This window comes from Garra rufa, chromosome 11 (assembly GCF_049309525.1).
Source record: "Garra rufa chromosome 11, GarRuf1.0, whole genome shotgun sequence".
Taxonomy (NCBI): Eukaryota; Metazoa; Chordata; class Actinopteri; order Cypriniformes; family Cyprinidae; genus Garra; species Garra rufa.
The window spans coordinates 47,558,805-47,577,092 of record NC_133371.1 but is presented as its reverse complement, the minus strand read 5'-3'; the positions used below and the strand labels follow the sequence as shown (position 1 = coordinate 47,577,092).

The following is an 18,288-nucleotide window of genomic DNA, read 5'->3' as shown; positions in this document are numbered from 1 at the left end:
AAATCAAGATCAATAAAATTCAAACATCAAACAAAATACAAGACAAAATAATAATAATAATATAATAATATAATTTTTTTGTCTTGTATTTTTTAATATATATATTTTTTACAATAAATAAAAAAAGTGTTAATGGAGTAAACATAAGTATTAACAATGAAAAAATAACAAAATAAAAGATTAAACATAAAAATAAAATAAAGCGCTAACAATAAAATAAATAATAAAATGTAAAAATGTATAGTAACATTAAATCAAATCAAAAGCAACAAAACTAAATTAAATGAAATAAAATTAAAATCAAATAAATCAAGACCATAAATAAAATTTAAATACAAGACAAAAAACAAACAAACAAATAATAATACCCAATTTAACTGTACATTAAATCAAATTAATTGCACATATATCTATATATAATTTTAGGGTCTATGACTGGTGTTCATTTCTGCCAACAGAAACGTTATAGTGATCATTTATTCATTAATGTCAGGAGTTCAGTAGTTTCCATCTTTCCAGGCTCTATTCTGTGAGATTCTCATCTAAATACAAACGGTTATACAGGATCTTGAGGTCTGATGGTTTGTGCTCTAACTCTGGTTCGACTGTCATGATTTGTGCTGAAGTTTCTGTCTGTCTCTCAGAGCAATTATCACCTGTCATCCGGAGGGGCGGAGTCACACTCACCTTCCCGCTGTTGCTGGGGGATGATGGCTGGTTGCTGGGGAAACGCTTGGCTGATTGGCGCATAAGCGGCAGGATAGGCTGCTGTAGAGACAGAGAATCACGTTAATATTCCTCATTTAACACACAAACTTACAGCTTTCTTCCTGCACTGACGCTGAATACATGAATAAAGCTCATCATCATCATCATTACACCCTCCACAAACTCACTTTAAAACTGTCTTTTTTTTCTCAAAAACTCACATATTTTTCTTGCTGAATGCAGTAGGGGTATTATTGTAAAAACCAACCAACCAACCAACCAACCAACCAAACAAACTAAAACTTTTTGTTAATTGAAACAAAATAAAATATAGAAGATTAAACTACTAGAAACAGCTGGATAACAACTAGAACTAATAACTAAAATAAGTTTAAGTTAAAGCACTAAAATTACTAAATGGAAATTAATAAAACCAAAACTCAACTATAACTCAATTAAAAAAAAAAAAATTAAATAATAACATAATAATCTAATAAAAAAGATTAAAACCACAAAAAAGTCAAATGGAAATGATAAAAATTAATCCAAAATATTAATACAAACTGTAATAGTACATAAATATTACTACAATAACAGGTATGCAGTGTTAAACTAAAATTAAAATTAAAATGAAAAATATATATAAAAAAGTAAAAACCAAATAAAAATAATGTAAAAAAAAACTGTAATAGCATATAAATAATAATAAAATGACACTAAATTAAAATTAAAATGAAATTAAAACTATAGAAATGGCCATTTAAAATGATAATAAAAAAATGTAACAGTACATAAATAATAATAATAATAATAATAAAAAAACAGATAAGTAATGTTAAACTCAAGGCAAACTAAAATTAAAAACAAAACTATAAAAAACCTAAAACTTTTTGTTAATTGAAACAAAAAATATAGAAGATTTAAAAAACTACCAGAAACAGCCGGAACTAATTACAACTAGAAATAATAACTAAAATAAGATTAAGTTAAAGCACTAAAATTACCAAATGGAAATTAAATAAAACCAAAACTCAACTATAACTAAAACTGAAAAAAATTAAATTAAAATAATAACATAATAATATAATAAAAAAGATTAAAAGCACAAAAATTGTTGAAAGTTCAACTAAAAGTAAAATGGAATGATACCAAATAATTCAAAATATTAATAGAAAATTGTAACAGTACATAAATATTACTACAATAACAGGTATGCAGGGTTAAACTAAAACTAAAATTAAATTGAAAAATATATATTAAAATAAAAAAAACTGTAAAGGCACATAAATAATACTAAAATGATACTGGCATTAAATAAAAATAAAAACTGTATATAAAAAAAGGAATTTAAAATATTAAGAAAAACTAAATATATATACTTAAGACTAATATTGGTATGCAGTGTTATACTACAATAAAATAAAATGAAAAATATATATAAAAAAATAAATCAATTTAAAATACTGTAAAAAACATAATAGCATATAGATAATACTAAAAAGATACTGGCATTGCAATAGAATAAAAATTAAAACTATACATAGAAATAAAAAAGTAATTTAAAATATTAAGCAAAACTAATAATATATACATAAGACTAAATTAGACTAAAATAAAATAAAATGAAAAAACAAAAATCAATTTAAAATACTGTAAAAAAAAAAAAAAAGGTAATAGCACATAAACAATACTAAAAAGATACTGGCATTAAACTAAAACGAAAACTATAAAAAGCAAATTTAAAATTATAATAACAAAATGCAATCGTACATAAATGTGACCCTGGACCACAAAACCAGTCATAAGGTTAAATTTTACAAAACTGAGATGTATACATCATATGAAATAAATAAGCTTTCTATTGATGTATGGTTTGTTAGGATAGGACAATATTTGGACGATATACATCTATTTGAAAATCTGGAATCTGAGGGTGCCAAAAATCGAAATACTGAGAAAATCACCTTTAAAGTTGTCCAAATTAAGTTCTTAACAATGCATATTACTAATCAAAAATTACATTTTGATATGTTTACAGTAGGAATTTTACAAAAAAATCTTCATGGAACATGAACTTTACTTAATTTCCTAATGATTTTTGGCATAAAAGAAAAATCTATAATTTTGACCCATACTATGCATTTTTGGCTATTGCTACAAATATACCCCAGCGACTTAAGACTGGTTTTGTGGTCCAGGGTCACAAATAATAATGAAAAAAAAAAACTAAATAAACATTGTAATGAGATCACATGACAGCTGACTACTGTTTGGTAAGTTGATCGTTGCATAATGTGTTTGAGCCGTCATATACAAGGGAAAGATTTTTCGATTGTGAATTCAGGACACCAAAAACTTCAGGAGAGTAAATAGAAACAGATATAAAGGATGAGAATCACCTGCATAGTGCTGCACGCCGGCATACGCCTGCTGGAGAGGATCCGCCACCGTCGGGCTCTGTGCTGCACACACACACACACACACACACACACACACACACACACACACACACACACACACACACACACACACACACACACACACACACACACACGTGTTTATGTCTGCTTTTATTTCAGCACTTTCCTCCTTTTTATTACTTGCCACTGTTATACGGATGTTGTTTCACAGATTCAGATCAAATGTGACACAATCCTCTGCGCTTCAGTCTAACATCTTATTTTTCAAATAATATATGCAGTTCCTGTATCTCATACAGTAGAGAATAGCACTAGCAATGTCAAGGTCTTGGGCTTGATTCCCAGTGAATGCATTCATTTATGCATATTATGTATAACTTACGTATAGTTACAGTACATTGCATTAAAATATAGTTTTGAATGACTCTGCCTAATGCAAAAATGTCAATTTATGCAGACAATGGCCTGAAAACACCTCAGCTATAACACGCTTTCAATTAAAATTTGTTTTTTTTTTGTCAATAAATGTCTAAAGAATATAGAGATGATTTGGTTAGTTCAGATTCACATGTTAAATGGTAAAATTACAAGAAAACATCATAATATTATATGAAAGATTATGTATGTTTTTTACTTTGATAAATAAGTTGGAAAATTAATTTAAAAAAATAATAATTTGGCAAAGGCAAATACATTTTTATATTATATTATATTATAATAAAACTAAATATGATATTGTATTATATTATATTGTATTATATTACATACTAAATTAAAACTAAATTTAAAATAAAAATGAATTAATCTCAAATAGTAATATAAAAAATAAAATGTATGCTTAAATTAAAATGAAAACTATCAAAATTAAAAATGCTAATTAGTAAATATTAAAAACTGTAACATATATGAATAATACTAATATAAATAAAAATGTAAATATATTGTATTATATTATAAAACTAAAAGTAAATAAATAAAAATAAATAAAATAAAAATAAATTAGATTAAATTGCAATGTAACTAAAATTAAAACACAAAATCTATAAAAATAAAATAGCTAATTTAAAGTTCTTGGTAAATACTGTAAAAGTATATAAGTAATACTAATATAAATAAAATAAATTAAACTCAAATAGTAATTAAAAAATTATAAAAATGAAATAAAATAAAAAATTCCTAAAAATTACAATGAAAATTATACACATTAAAATTGCATTTTAACATTTAAAATTTTTAGTAAAAATGGTAATAGTATATAAATAATACTAATATAAATAAAAAATATAATATAATATAATTATATATTAGAACAAAACAAACTAAAATTTAAATAAAAATAAATTAAACTCAAATAGTAATATGAAAAAACGAATAAAAATGAAAAAAAAAGATAAAATTACAAAAAATTTAACTAAAATTTAAATGAAAACTATAAATATAAAAAAGCTTATTAAATTTTTAGTAAAAACTGTAATAGTATATAAATAATTCTAATATAAATAAATAAATAAAAATATAATGTAATTATATGCCATTATAGATTGATTGTATTAAACTAGCATTATTACAAAGATTTCTTGACATGCATTTTAAACATTACGAATAACTATAATATTTGCATTTGTAGACAGAGTATACGTCCAAACTCGAACATGTGTCACCCACATCAGCACCACAGCTCACTGTTTTTTTGCAAGTTAGTGCTGATTCTGTACTCTTTTAAGAGCTCCAAATTCAAATATGTTGTGCAGTAAGCAGTGTTACCTGGGTACGGATGGATGCCATTGGTGTAGATGGGTTCAGAGGTGGGCTGTCCATTGGTTTGGGGAGGGAGAGCGCTGAAGCCGTTCACCCCGATCGGAGCTGCGAGGCTGGGCACACCGGTGGCACTGATGCCTGGTGGAGTGCTGGTGCCTGGTGGAAACAAATAAAGCTGTAAAAACTACATTCATTGAATTTTAACGATAAACCTTAAACCCTAAGGTTGTGTTCAGGTCATTTTTTGTGGGTTTTATTTCACCTAGTCACACTTGTGGTGTTCCCGGTCAAAAATGACCGGACTCCAAACAATTGCTTATAAATCTCTCAAGATTATTACCAAATATTGGATTTAATCTTTTTGTCAAATTCAATTCAATTCAATTCAATTCTATTAATTGTAGGCCTCATTTATCCAGAAGTAGGCACCTACTTTCACTTTCAACGGTTGGCCATTTTTGCCAAGTGTGACTTTGTGCAATTTTGCATTTAAGCATTTAAAATTAAACTTCCTGATTAAACATTAAAGCGCACTAGTGTGAGAAACTGTGGAATTCTTTTCTTTTCTTTTTTTTTTATCTCATATTGTGAAAATTATTGATAAAAATGCATTTTTTTTTACTAAAAAAATGAGGTACCTACTTTCGGATAAATGAGGCTTACAATTAATCAGATGCAAATAGAAACACAAAACCAGTCCTAAATGAAAGAAAATAAGTTGACAAAAAGATGAAATACAATATTTGGTGATAGTATAACATAATGAGAGATTTATAAGCAATTGTTCGGAGTCCGGTCATTTTTGACCCAGGAACACCACAAAGTGTGACTTTTGTACAAAATAAAAGCATTTACAAGGAAATTAAACATTAAAGCACACTAGTGTGAGAAACACTGCAAATTTGTATACTTTTTTTGTTTAATACTGTGAAAATTATTAATAAAAGATGATTTTTTTTTCAATCAAAAAACAAGGCACCTATTCTAATATAAATGAGGCCTATGATTATTCAGATGCAAATAGAAACACAAAACCAGTCCTACATTAAAGAAAATAAGTTCACAAAACGATTAAATCCATTATTTTATAACCAATTGTTTGGAGTCCGGTCATTTTTGATCAGGAACACCACAAGTGTGACTTTTTGCAATTTTGTACAAAATAAAAGCATTTAAAAGCAAACTTCCTGACTAAACATTAAAGCACACTAGTGTGAGAAACAGTGGACATTGTCATTTTTTTTTTTATCTCATATTGTGAAAATTATTTTTACCAAAACAATGAGGTACCTTCACAAACAGATTTAATCCAATATTTGGTGATAATATAACATAATAAGAGATTTATAAGCAATTGTTCGGAGTCTAGTTATTTTTGACCTGGGAACACCACAAGTGCAACTTTTGTACAAAATAAAAGCATTTACAAAAAAAAAAAAAAAATCCTGATTGAACATTAAAGCACACTACTGTGAGAAACACTGCAAATTTGAATACTTTTTTGTTTAATATTGTGAAAAAAAAAAATTTTTTCACTCAAAAAACAAGGTACCTATTCTAATATAAATGAGGCCTACGATTAATCAGATGCAAATAGAAACACAAAACTAGTCCTAAATGAAAAAAACAAACAAACAAGTTGACAAAAAGATTAAATTCAATATTTGGTGATAATACAACATAATGAGAGATTTATAATCAATTGTTTGGAATCCGGTCATTTTTGACCTGGAAACACCACAAGTGTGACTTTTGTACAAAATAAAAGCATTTAAAAGCAAACTTCCTGATAAAACATTAAAGCACACTAGTGTGAGAAACAGTGCCAATTTGTATACTTTTTTGTTTAATATTGTTTAATATAAAAGATGATTTTTTTTTTCAATCAAAAAACAAGGCACCTATTCTAATATAAATGAAGACTACGATAAATCAGATGCAAATACAAAACACAAAACCAGTCCTAAATGTAAGAAAACAAGTTGACAAAGAGATTGAATCCAATATTTGGTGATAATACAACATAATGAGAGATTTATAATCAATTGTTTGGAATCCGGTCATTTTTGACCCGGAAACACCACAAGTGTGACTTTTGTACAAAATAAAAGCATTTAAAAGCAAACTTCCTGACTAAACATTAAAGCACACTAGTGTGAGAAACAGTGGACATTGTCATTTTTTTTTTTAATCTCATATTGTGAAAATTATTTTTACCAAAAAAATGAGGTACCTTCACAAAAAGATTAAATCCAATATTTGGTGATAATATAACATAATAAGAGATTTATAAGCAATTGTTCGGAGTCCAGTCATTTTTGACCAGGAACACCACAAGTGTGACAGGGTTCGGATCACAACTAGAGGGTTAAACATAAACCGGAATGAAATAGTGGGCATTAATTGACTCCATTGTAGATATATCATTTAAGACGCATTTGATTGGCTCCTAGTTTATTGAACTGAAGACTGAAGACGGTTGGTCCGCAGGAGGCCGTGTCGCAGCGTTAATAAGTGTTTTCTCATGTCTCCGGTCACAGACGTGTCTCTTCGCTGCCCTTCTGACACTGATCGCTCAACTTCCCTCGGCTTTCCACCAAGGGCATTTCAGTCGTGCCAGATTAAAGCTGACGGGTAACAAGAGTGTGTGTCCACATCACGGATTATCAAAGCGGGGAACTGACAGACGAGAGGGAGAGGAAGAACTTTAATTAATTCCTCGTGACCCTTCCTCTGAGGTGTCAGCGGGCTTTTGTAGCCGGACGCTCAAAGTCATGGAGAAACGCATCAGGAGTGTGTGTGTGTGGCGTGTGTGTGTGTGTGTGTGTGTGTGTGTGTGTGTGTGTGTGTGTGTGTGTGTGTCTGTGTGTGTGTGACGGGTTCAAACGGGGGTCTGGGATTATCCGTCACAAATCTTCACGTCTGTATTCTTCAGTCAAGGACTCTCTGGTCAAAGGCATCAGATTGGCCGTGTTCCCAGGTTCATCCTCAAACTGAGACGGATCATTTCCCATTACACCTCGCGTCTTACTGAGCCACTGTGGTTGACAGAAAACACACTCGCTTTGTTTTAGAACCTACATAGAAAGCATCCTACTCGCAATCAAAAGTTTCATGAAAAAGTTTTTGTCTCTTCTGTTCACCAAGGCTGCATTTTTAAAATAAAAAAATACACTGAAAATTCTGAAATATTATTAGAATTTAAAATAGCTGTTTTCTATGTAAATCTATGTTACAATGTAATTTATTTCTGTGATCAAAGCAAATTTTCAGCATCATTACTTCAGTGTTTAGTGTCACATGATCCTTCAGAAATCATTCTAATATGCTGATTTACTGCTAAAGAAACATTTCTGATTATTAGCAACGTTGAAAACAGTTGTACTTTTAGAGATGGATAGAAAGTTCAAAAGAACAGCATTAGTGTCCTACTAATGCTGGGACATAAAGTGTCCATGAGTGACAAAATGTCAATTTGAGTAACTTTCCAACAAACTGGTGGATCAAAAAGTTTAAATTAAAAAAATATATATTGGAGAAATTCTAATAAAATTTATAGGACAAGATCAATCCAAAGAAATTGGTTCCATTTTACTAAATGAGGGAACAAATTAGTAAAAAATTGGCCATGATTTACTAAAAAAGGAAATTAATTATTAAAAATGGGCCATGATTTACTAAAATAAGGGAACAATTTCAGTAAAAATTGGCCATAATTTACTAAAACGACAGAGCGAAATTAGTAAAAATTGGCCATAATTTACTAAAAAAAGAGAACAAATTAGTACAAATTGGCCATGAATTATTAAAACAAGGGAATGAATCAGTAAAAATTGGCCATAATTTACTAAAAAAGAGAACAAATTAGTACAAATTGGCCATGAATTATTAAAACAAGGGAATGAATCAGTAAAAAGGGCCATAATTTACTAAAATGAGGAAATAAGTTTTTACAAATGGGCCATGATTTATTAAAAAAAAGGAAAACAAATTTGTAAAAATTGGCCATAATTTACTAAAAAAGAGAACAAATTAGTACAAATTGGCCATGATTTATTAAAAAAAAAAGGAAAACGAATTTGTAAAAATTGGCCATAATTTACTAAAAAAGAGAACAAATTAGTACAAATTGGCCATGATTTATTAAAAAAAAAAAGGAAAACGAATTTGTAAAAATTGGCCATAATTTACTAAAAAAAGAGAACAAATTAGTACAAATTGGCCATGAATTATTAAAACAAGGGAATGAATCAGTAAAAAGGGCCATAATTTACTAAAATGAGGAAATAAGTTTTTACAAATGGGCCATGATTTATTAAAAAAAAGGAAAACAAATTTGTAAAAATTGGCCATAATTTACTAAAAAAGAGAACAAATTAGTAAAAATTGGCCATTAATTATTAAAACAAGGGAATGAATCAGTAAAAATTGGCAATATTTTCTATAACGAGGGAACAAATTAGTACAAATTGGCCACGATTTACTAAAAAAAAAAGAACAAATTAGTTAAAATTGACCATGATTTGCTAAAAAAAGGGAGAAATAATTAGTGAAAACTGGCCACAATTAACTAAAAAAAGAGAACGAATTAGTAAAAATTGACCATAGTTTACTAAAATTAGAAAATATTTAGTAAAAAGGGCCACAATTTTCTAAAACGAGGGAACAAATTAGAACAAATTGGCCATGATTTACTAAAACAAGTAAACAAAATGAAATGATTAAATGTATGTTTGAAGAAATTTAGAATTAGAATATATAATTTATACAAATTTTTAATAGTAAAAAAAATAAAATAAAATGCAACATAAATAATAAAAAAAAGTTCCATTCCATTCAGTTCAAAGGTCAACCTAAAATATTTTCTAAAAAAAAAAATAAAAAAAAAATAATAATCTTACTGACCGTATAATACAAAGCACAGAAGAATCATATATTTCATTTTAACATGGAAATAATTTTTTTGTGATTATGAATGATGTATCCGATTCTGCCTTGGACTGTCAGAACTGAGTAACTTTTGGAGCAGCATTCATGTTTAGGACACTTGAAATGCTGTCTAGATAGGAGGCTCACTAGGTTTTGTAAGAGCTTCTGTGTGGATACGTGAATGTAATGGAAAGAAGCTGAAAAACATCAAAACAAAAAACCCTTGTGGTGACAAACAGCAGTGAGATCAATGGCTGAAACCAACACTTGTTGCTCTAGAGAACACAAACTGATGAAAACCACAGCATTTCCTGCTGGACGGATTGATCCGGATGCTGACTGTAATTAAAGCTCTATCGGTGTGTGAGAGAGAGTGTGTACCTGAGGACGGCGTCATGGGTGCAGCCACCAGGCCGTTGACATTGAAAGCTGCCATTTGCTGCATCTGCGCGGCGGCGATGGCGGCCATGGGGTTCAGATACGAGCCCTGCGTCGCCGCCATGAGCGCCGCCTGCTGCTGCATGATCTGCTGCACATCAGACACACAGCACACCTAAATATTTTAATAGAAATCCAGATACATTAACTTGAGATTACTACTAGGGTAAGTTCACTTAAAAATGAAAATTAGCCCATGATTCATTCACCGTTCAGGCATGACTTCCTTCTTTGAGGCGAATCCAATCTGAGTTGTATTAAAAACTAAATTAATTTTTTTTGTCAAGACAAACTTTAAGTTGGCTTGAAAAAGCCTGATCAGAAAGTGTGAAAAAGTTTTTAAAAGTTTTTGAAATTGTAGAAGTTTTCTGTTTTTCAGTCGGAAAAAAGATTAAACTTAAAAGTAGTTTAAAAGTTTAAAGCTTGAATGTTTTGAAGGCGGTACAGTCTGTCCGATGGATGGATGGATAAATGGATAGATAGCATGTTTTAGCATTTTGCTAGCATGTTTCTAACTTATTTAGCATGTTACTAACATGTAGCTAGCAGCAAGTTACTGATATGTTTCTAGCATGATTAACATGTTGCTAGCATGTTTCTAGCATGGTTAGCATGTTTCAAGCATGTTTGTTACATGATTAACATGTCAATAGTGTGTTGCTAGCATGTTGATGGCATGTTGTTACCATCATTAGCATGTTTTTTAGCATGATTAGCAAGGCACTAGCATGTTTCTAACATGATTAGCATGTTCCTAACATGTAGCTAGCATTATTAGAATGCCGTTAACATGATGTTAGCATTACTATCATGATTATGAAGTTGCTAGCATGATTAACATGTTGTTAACATGTTTTTAACCTGATTAGCATGTTGTTAGCATGTTTCCAGCATGCTTAGCATGTTTCTAACATGTCGCTAACATGTTTCTAGCATGATAAGCATGTATGCTAATGTGTAGCTAGCATGATCCGAATGTCACTAGCATGTTAACATTTCTGTCATGATTAGCACACTACTAACATGATTAACTTGTTAACATATTTCTAGCCTGATTGGCATGTTGTTAGCATGTTGCTAGCATGATTAGAATGTCGCTAGCATGATGTTACCATTACTAGCTAACATCATGCTAACAACAAGCATTACTGTCATGATTAACATGTTGTTAACATGTTTCTAGCCTGATAAGCATGTTGTTAGCATGTTTCTAGCATGATTAGCATGTCATTAGCATGATTAGGATGACGTTAGGATGATGTTAGCATTACTAGCCTGTTGTTAGCATTACTATCATGATTACCACGTTGTTAACACGTTTCTAGCCTAACAAGCATGTTGTTAGCATGTTTCTAGCATGATTAGCATGTTGTTAGCCTGCTATTAACATGTTGCTAGCATTATTAGAATGTGGCTAGCATGATGTTAGCATTACGAGCCTATGGTTAGCATGATTAACAAGTTACTAACATGTTTCTAGCATGATTAACATGTAGTTATTATGTTTCTAGCATGATTAGCAAGTTATTGGCATGTTACTAACATGATTAGCACGTCGTTAGCATGCTTCTAACACGATTAGCAAGTTATTAGCATGTTGTTAACATGTTTCTAGCCTGATTAAAATGTCACTAACATGATTCTAACTGCTAGTTAGATAGATAGACAGATCCTTTAAAACGAGGAGTTGTAAAGGAAAATTTCAGAGGATTTTAATATAAACCAAGGAAAAACTTGCTTCCTTTGCTTCTGTAAACAAACATCGGTTTCACTGAGACTCACAGGCGCATACACAATGCTGACATCCAACGCCATTCGCCTGGAGCTGCTTCTGGGTACGACTAATTAACAGAAGCTAGATTAAATTTTAAATATAGATACTTCTATCGATTCTATACAAGAGGTCTTTATTCACCCCCCCTGGAGCCATGTGAGACACTCTTTATTATGGATGGATGCACTTTATTGGACTTGTTTTGGACTGATGAAAAGAAACATCCGCTCAATGCAATTCTAAATCTTGGAAATGGCAGGATAATTTTTAATATAACTCTGATTGCATTCGTCTGAAAGAAGGAAGTCATATACCCCTAGGATGCCTGGAGGGTGAGTAAATAATGGGTTATTTTTTCATTTTTGGGTGGACTAACTCTTTAACTAATATCTGCTAATGGGCTGAGGAAATTTGAATTTTTCAGGATTCCAATTTCTGTGCATGTTTTCCGCATTGAATTTGCATGAATCACAGAGCCCTATAAGGAGGCAATGACTGTAGACAGGGACACATGTACAGTTTAGTACAAAGCACCTTTTTGGCACAAACAGAAGCTGATAAAGATGACTGGTAATGTGTGTGTGTGAGACTCACAGCGTGTGTGTAAGCTCCGTACGCTCCAAACTGGATGGTCATGGGACTGAAGATGCCGAGCTGACCGGCCATCTGGTGCATCCGGCGCAGGGTCCTTTCTTTATCGGTGTCTGCAAACTTCACCACCAGACTGGAGGATGCGCCCTGAATGAACACACACTCATATAACCCAAGGTATATTCTCTAAAAACAAGTCATAAGCAAAAGCATCATGTTGAATTCACGGCATTTCTGTCAAGACTTTTATTTACAGACAGTATTCTATGGAAGTTTGCTTCCACCTCACAATTCAGTTTTTTAATTTTTTTATTTTAAAATAGTAATTGTGACTTTTTAGCTCACAATATGATTTTTCACATTATTGAGAGTTTATATTTCTAATGATTCTGACTTTTTATTAGAATTTAATTTATTATAGTCAGTGTTGGGAGTAATTTATTACAAGTTAATGCGAGTTACGTAATCAGATTACTTTTCATTTACAGTTACTTTGTTTTCTGGCAGACAGCTCAAATCAGGAGTAAGTGAGTAACACAAATATCCTGTATTTAATCCCATTTTATTAACCAACGTTTTTGCTTCTGACCTTCGATGATCCAATCCAATTCACTAAGATGCCAAAATTACTTTTGACTACGATTAAACTAATATTTAAAACAAACATTTGCACTTAATTTTTTTTTATTGCTAAAGAGTTTCAAACCTTCTTTTCCTGCGTTCTACTGTACAGACATAAATGTACTTTTCCTTCAGCCTGAAGCTTATTCATTTCACTTTTTCACTAGGGCTTTTGCCACAAATGGAACTTTTTATGGTAACATTTTACAATAAGGTGTCATTTGTTAACATTAATGTATTAACATGAATGAACAATGAACAATGCATTTATTACACCACATTAATTAATCTTTGTTAATGTTGTTAAACTCACAGTGCATTAATGTTAACATACACAACTTGTGATTTTAATAATGCATTAGTAAATGCTGAAATTCACATTAACTAAGATTAATAAATGCTGTAGAAGTGTTCATTCTTAGTTCATGTTAACTAATGTTAACTAATGAACCTTGTTGTAAATTTTTACACTTTTTATACTAAGACAAACAAGCAAGTCAGCCCAGATTTAAAAAAAGTATCACAAAAGTAACATAACACATTGCTTTCCATAAATCTAAATAACGTAATTAGTTACTTTTTAAAGTAGTAATGCAATATTGTAATGCATTATTTTTAAAAATAACTTTTCTCAACACATTATTGTGTCTGCCATGGAATACATATAAAAATGTTGCAAATCGTGTAATTCTTCTCTACATTCTGAGTTTACATCTCAATTCATGCCGCAGAATTAAATAAATGTAAATGTGACTTTTTATCTTACAATTTGAAGTTTTTTTCACTATTGTAAGTTTATAACTCATAATTGACTTTTTAGGTAAATTCTGCATTTATATTTTGCAATTCTGACTTTTTTTTTAATTCTGAGTTTAAACCTTTCAATTTATTTTAGTTGTTTTATTAGTTTCTTTTTATTGTTTTAGTTTGTTTTGTTCAATGGAATAAAAAATGAAGGTAATTTTATTTATCTTGCTATTCTGCTTTTATATCGGACAATTCTGACTTTCTTTTTTTTAGAATTCTGAATTTACAGTCAACATTTGAAGTGGATCAAAACCTTTCATCAAAGTTGTCCTAAAACCAAAACAATACCCATTCTTGTCTTAGGTTAAACTTTGATTAACTTTTTTGATCCACTTCAAATGCTAACAACTGTTTATCTCGCAATTAATTTTTTTCCCCCATAACTGCTCAAAGTTCTGTGTTTATTTCTCTCATTTCTTCTCAGAAGTGCAAGAATAGACTCTGAATTGTGAGATAAAAAGTTGCAATTACTTTTATTTTTATTATTATTTTTAATTCTATGGCTGAAAGCATCTTCCACAGTACTGGTAGCATTTGTGCGGTGCTGATTTCACTGTGACGTCGTCTCATTAAATCTGTCCGGCTGCTGCGGCAGACATTGATTCATTTAATTGGGCTCTACGGCTGTCATCAAGACACATGATGTGAGCGCTGGAGATCGCAGAGGATCTCGTCCCTGCAGGACACATTAAAGTGAAGCGTGGACTCCTGCCCGACGCCACGGACGGACCTCATTACAGCTGTCAGATTGACCATACTCGGCCAAACGGATCACACTGTACTGTACAGATATCAATTCATCACAGCGATGTGAGAGTCCAATCACATCATCCCAGACCCACGTAAGGAAACACTAAACCTGTTTATATAAATGATAAATAAATAAAAGCACAAAGTTTATATGAAAGTTAGAGTTTATGTTTAAAATAAAATAAATATTTAAGAATCATACAAAAAATAAAATGTGAAATCAGGTCAAGATGTTATAAATGTTAAATGTAAATGCATATTTATTGCCAGTTATTATAAATGCAATAAAAATCCATCTATAAATTCAGTATTTTATGAACCTCAAAAAAAAAAAGAAGCATCTGTAAATGTTTAAAGTAAACATAAAATCTGTTAAGTTGTACATACATAAAGGGTTTTATTTAACTATTAAAAAAATCTAACTTTCATTTATAAAAAAAAGTTTTTTAAAATCAAAGTTAGAGTTTATGTTTAAAATAAAATAAAATAAATATTTAAGAATCATACAAAAAATTAAATTGTGAAATCAGGTCAAGGTGTTATAAATGTTACATTTAAATGCATATTTATTGTCAGTTATTATAAATGCAATAAAAATCCATCTATACACAAAAAACATCAAAAAAGTATTAAAACATTTGTACAAACAATATAATAATGAAGAATGAATAAATAAATAAAAGCAGAAAGTTTTTTTTATGAAAGTTAATGTATAAAAGAAATATTTAAGAATCATACAAAAAATAAAATAGTGAAATCAGGACATGGTGTTATTATAAAATTATAAATACAATAAAAATCCATATATACATTCAGTATTTTATGAACCTCAAAGAAAAAAGGGAAGCATCTGTAAATGTTTGTATATCTCTAAAGTTGTACATACATAAAAGGGTTTTATTTAACTATTTAAGCCTACATTGTACTGTAAATAAAATAAATAAATAAATAAAATTAATACAAAAAAATAAAAGCAGAATGTTTTTTATGAAAGTTAGAGTTAATGTTTAAAATAAAATAAAATAAAATGAATATTTAAGAATAATTAAAAAATATAATTGAAAGGAAAGGAGGTGACGTGAGGCCAAGTATGGTGACCCATACTAGGAATTTGTGCTCTGCATTTAACCCATCCAAGTGCACACACACAGTAGTGAACACACACACCGTGAACACACACCCAGAGCAGCTGGGGGTTCGGTGCCTTGCTCAAGGGACTCACCTCAGTCGTGGTATTGAGGGTGGAGAAAGCGCTGGTAATTCACTCCCCCCACCTACAATCCCTGCCGGACCTGAGACTCGAACCTGCAACCTTTGGGTTACAAGTCTGACTCTCTAACCATTAGGCCACGACTGTCCCAAGAACTAGGTTTCCCCGTTGGGGAATCGAACCCCGGTCTTCCGCGTCACAGGCGGAGATACTGTCCACTGTATTAACGACGAGTTAAATTAAAAAAAAATAAAATTGTGAAATCAGGTCAAGGTGTTATAAATGTTACATTTAAATTAGTGGTGGGCCGTTATCGGCGTTAACGTGCTGCGTTAACGTGAGACTCTTATCGGGCGATAAAAAAAATATCGCCGTTAATCTATTCTCAAAGTTGGGTTGGGAGCTGGGTCTAAACTACGCAAGATATGATGACTTTCACTTTGATATTTGAGCGCGGATGACGTATATCTAGTCGAATTGCACTGTAGGGGGCAAGAACGAGGACTTCTGTGAAATTACCATCAAATGAGACGTGTTGACATGGATGCAGCTATGAAGCCGCTTCAGGGCAGGTGCGTTGCTAGACCCTTTTTACTGGGGCACGTGCCCCAGTGAAAATCTGCTGTGCCCCAGTAAAATCTCAAATTTGAGTTATAATTTACTTTGATAATCCCGAAATAAAGACATTAAACTATATGCAACAACTGAATTGACGCTTCTAAAAGCAATGCTGTTTAATGGAAGACTGTGCACGCAGAAATCCAGAAGTACTTGGTTACACAAGTTTGTATAGGTAATTATGTTGTAAATGCAATTGTCAAGCAGTTTGTGATGCATTTTGGAAACAGGAGATGAGCGCCTGATCTAATGCGCCACCTGGCCCGTTCTCGAAGACTTACTTTTAGTCATTATTTGGGTAGCACACATATTCTGAATGCCTTCAGCAGAATTCAAATTAGCCATTTTAATCTAGATTAATCTAGATTAATTCCAAGATTTAATCTAGATTAATCTAGATTAAAAAAATTAATCTATGCCCACCCCTAATTTAAATGCATATTTAATGTCAGTTATTATAAATGCAATAAAAATCAATATATAAATTCAGTATTTTATGAACCTCAAAAACAAAAATAAGCATCTGCAAATGTTTGTATATATCTAAACATAAAGGTTTTATATTTTAAAGTAGTTAATATGTTGTCATTAAACATATTAGTGTAGGGATGTCAAAGGCACTGCAGCTTTTTTTTTTCCAGTTGATGCATAAACAAAATATTTGGGAAAGAAATGGGGAGAAAAAAGCAAAAAAAGATATCACTGAAAATTCTTGAAGGCTAATGCACATGCCATTTTTAAAACATAATGTATTAATATTTAAATAAAAATGTGTGTTCAGTAGCGTGTGCAGTATTTGCTGTGGTTTCTAAACTAGAATGGTCGAATGTCAAGACTATTAATAATGTGATATGTTTTCATATTGTGTCAAAACTATGAAAGCGTGTATTCAAATAAACGATAATGTGATAGGAACACACTTTATGTACTGACACTAATGAAATCCCCAACACACAGACGCTTGTGTTTAATTACTGCAGTGGGACGCTGAAACACACAAACACAAGGGCAGTGATTACAGACACACCATAAAACAAACATAAAGACCACATCACAGTCACATGATGATGATGTCTGGACGTTTGCCATCATGAAGGTTTAATAGATATCAGACGCTCTGAGGTCAAAAAGTAAAAGATATTACGATGAGGAGGAGAACACAGATGAGGGTGGAAGAGGACGAGCGGCAGACCAGAGCGTCCTGAGCGAAACAAACAGATCTCTTCTTATCGCTGCTCCCATAAAACCATTCTGCATGTCTTATTTTACTATAGACCTTTTTCCTGAGTAAACGATGAGCGCCGCCATTACGAAACGTCAGATTAAATGCTCTTCTGTTCTGGTTTCCATAGGAACCCATTCAAATAGCGTCCATCTGTTTTTAATGTAGCTAACGTCCGCTGCTTCGTGTCATCTACACACTCATTTAAGTGAGGCACTGACAAATGACGGTCATTGCGACAAGTGAAACATTTTAATAGGTTTAATAGGTTTAACATTAGTTTATTAGCTCGGAATATACCCTAATTTGACTAGAAACAATGCAGACCGGAAATGCAAAGCATTCTTTCAGTTAAGAGTCGGACTTACTTCCGTGTTCAGGAAAAAGTCTATAATAGATACTTTTTTACTTTTTACCATTTAGATACTTTTTATTAAGTTTT

The 18,288-nt window shown here is 31.1% G+C and overlaps 1 protein-coding gene across 24 annotated transcripts in view; it reads right to left on the bottom strand.

Annotated features, from left to right (window-relative positions):
* Positions 1-18,288, bottom strand: part of celf6 (CUGBP Elav-like family member 6) — a 128,726-nt gene that overhangs the window by 7,660 nt on the left and 102,778 nt on the right. For 7 of the 24 annotated variants that reach the window (XM_073850695.1, XM_073850692.1, XM_073850700.1 and 4 more), the window contains 5 exons: positions 12,622-12,765; positions 10,197-10,341; positions 4,893-5,042; positions 3,108-3,170; positions 688-768 (listed from right to left, as the gene is read on the bottom strand). In XM_073850695.1, coding sequence (XP_073706796.1) covers positions 688-768; positions 3,108-3,170; positions 4,893-5,042; positions 10,197-10,341; positions 12,622-12,765 — 583 coding nt within the window. Of the gene's footprint in view, positions 1-687; positions 769-879; positions 883-3,107; positions 3,171-4,892; positions 5,043-6,614; positions 6,636-6,780; positions 6,788-10,196; positions 10,345-12,621; positions 12,766-18,288 lie in introns of all 24 variants that reach the window. The other 17 variants (XM_073850705.1, XM_073850714.1, XM_073850696.1 and 14 more) reach the window with 8 other exon arrangements.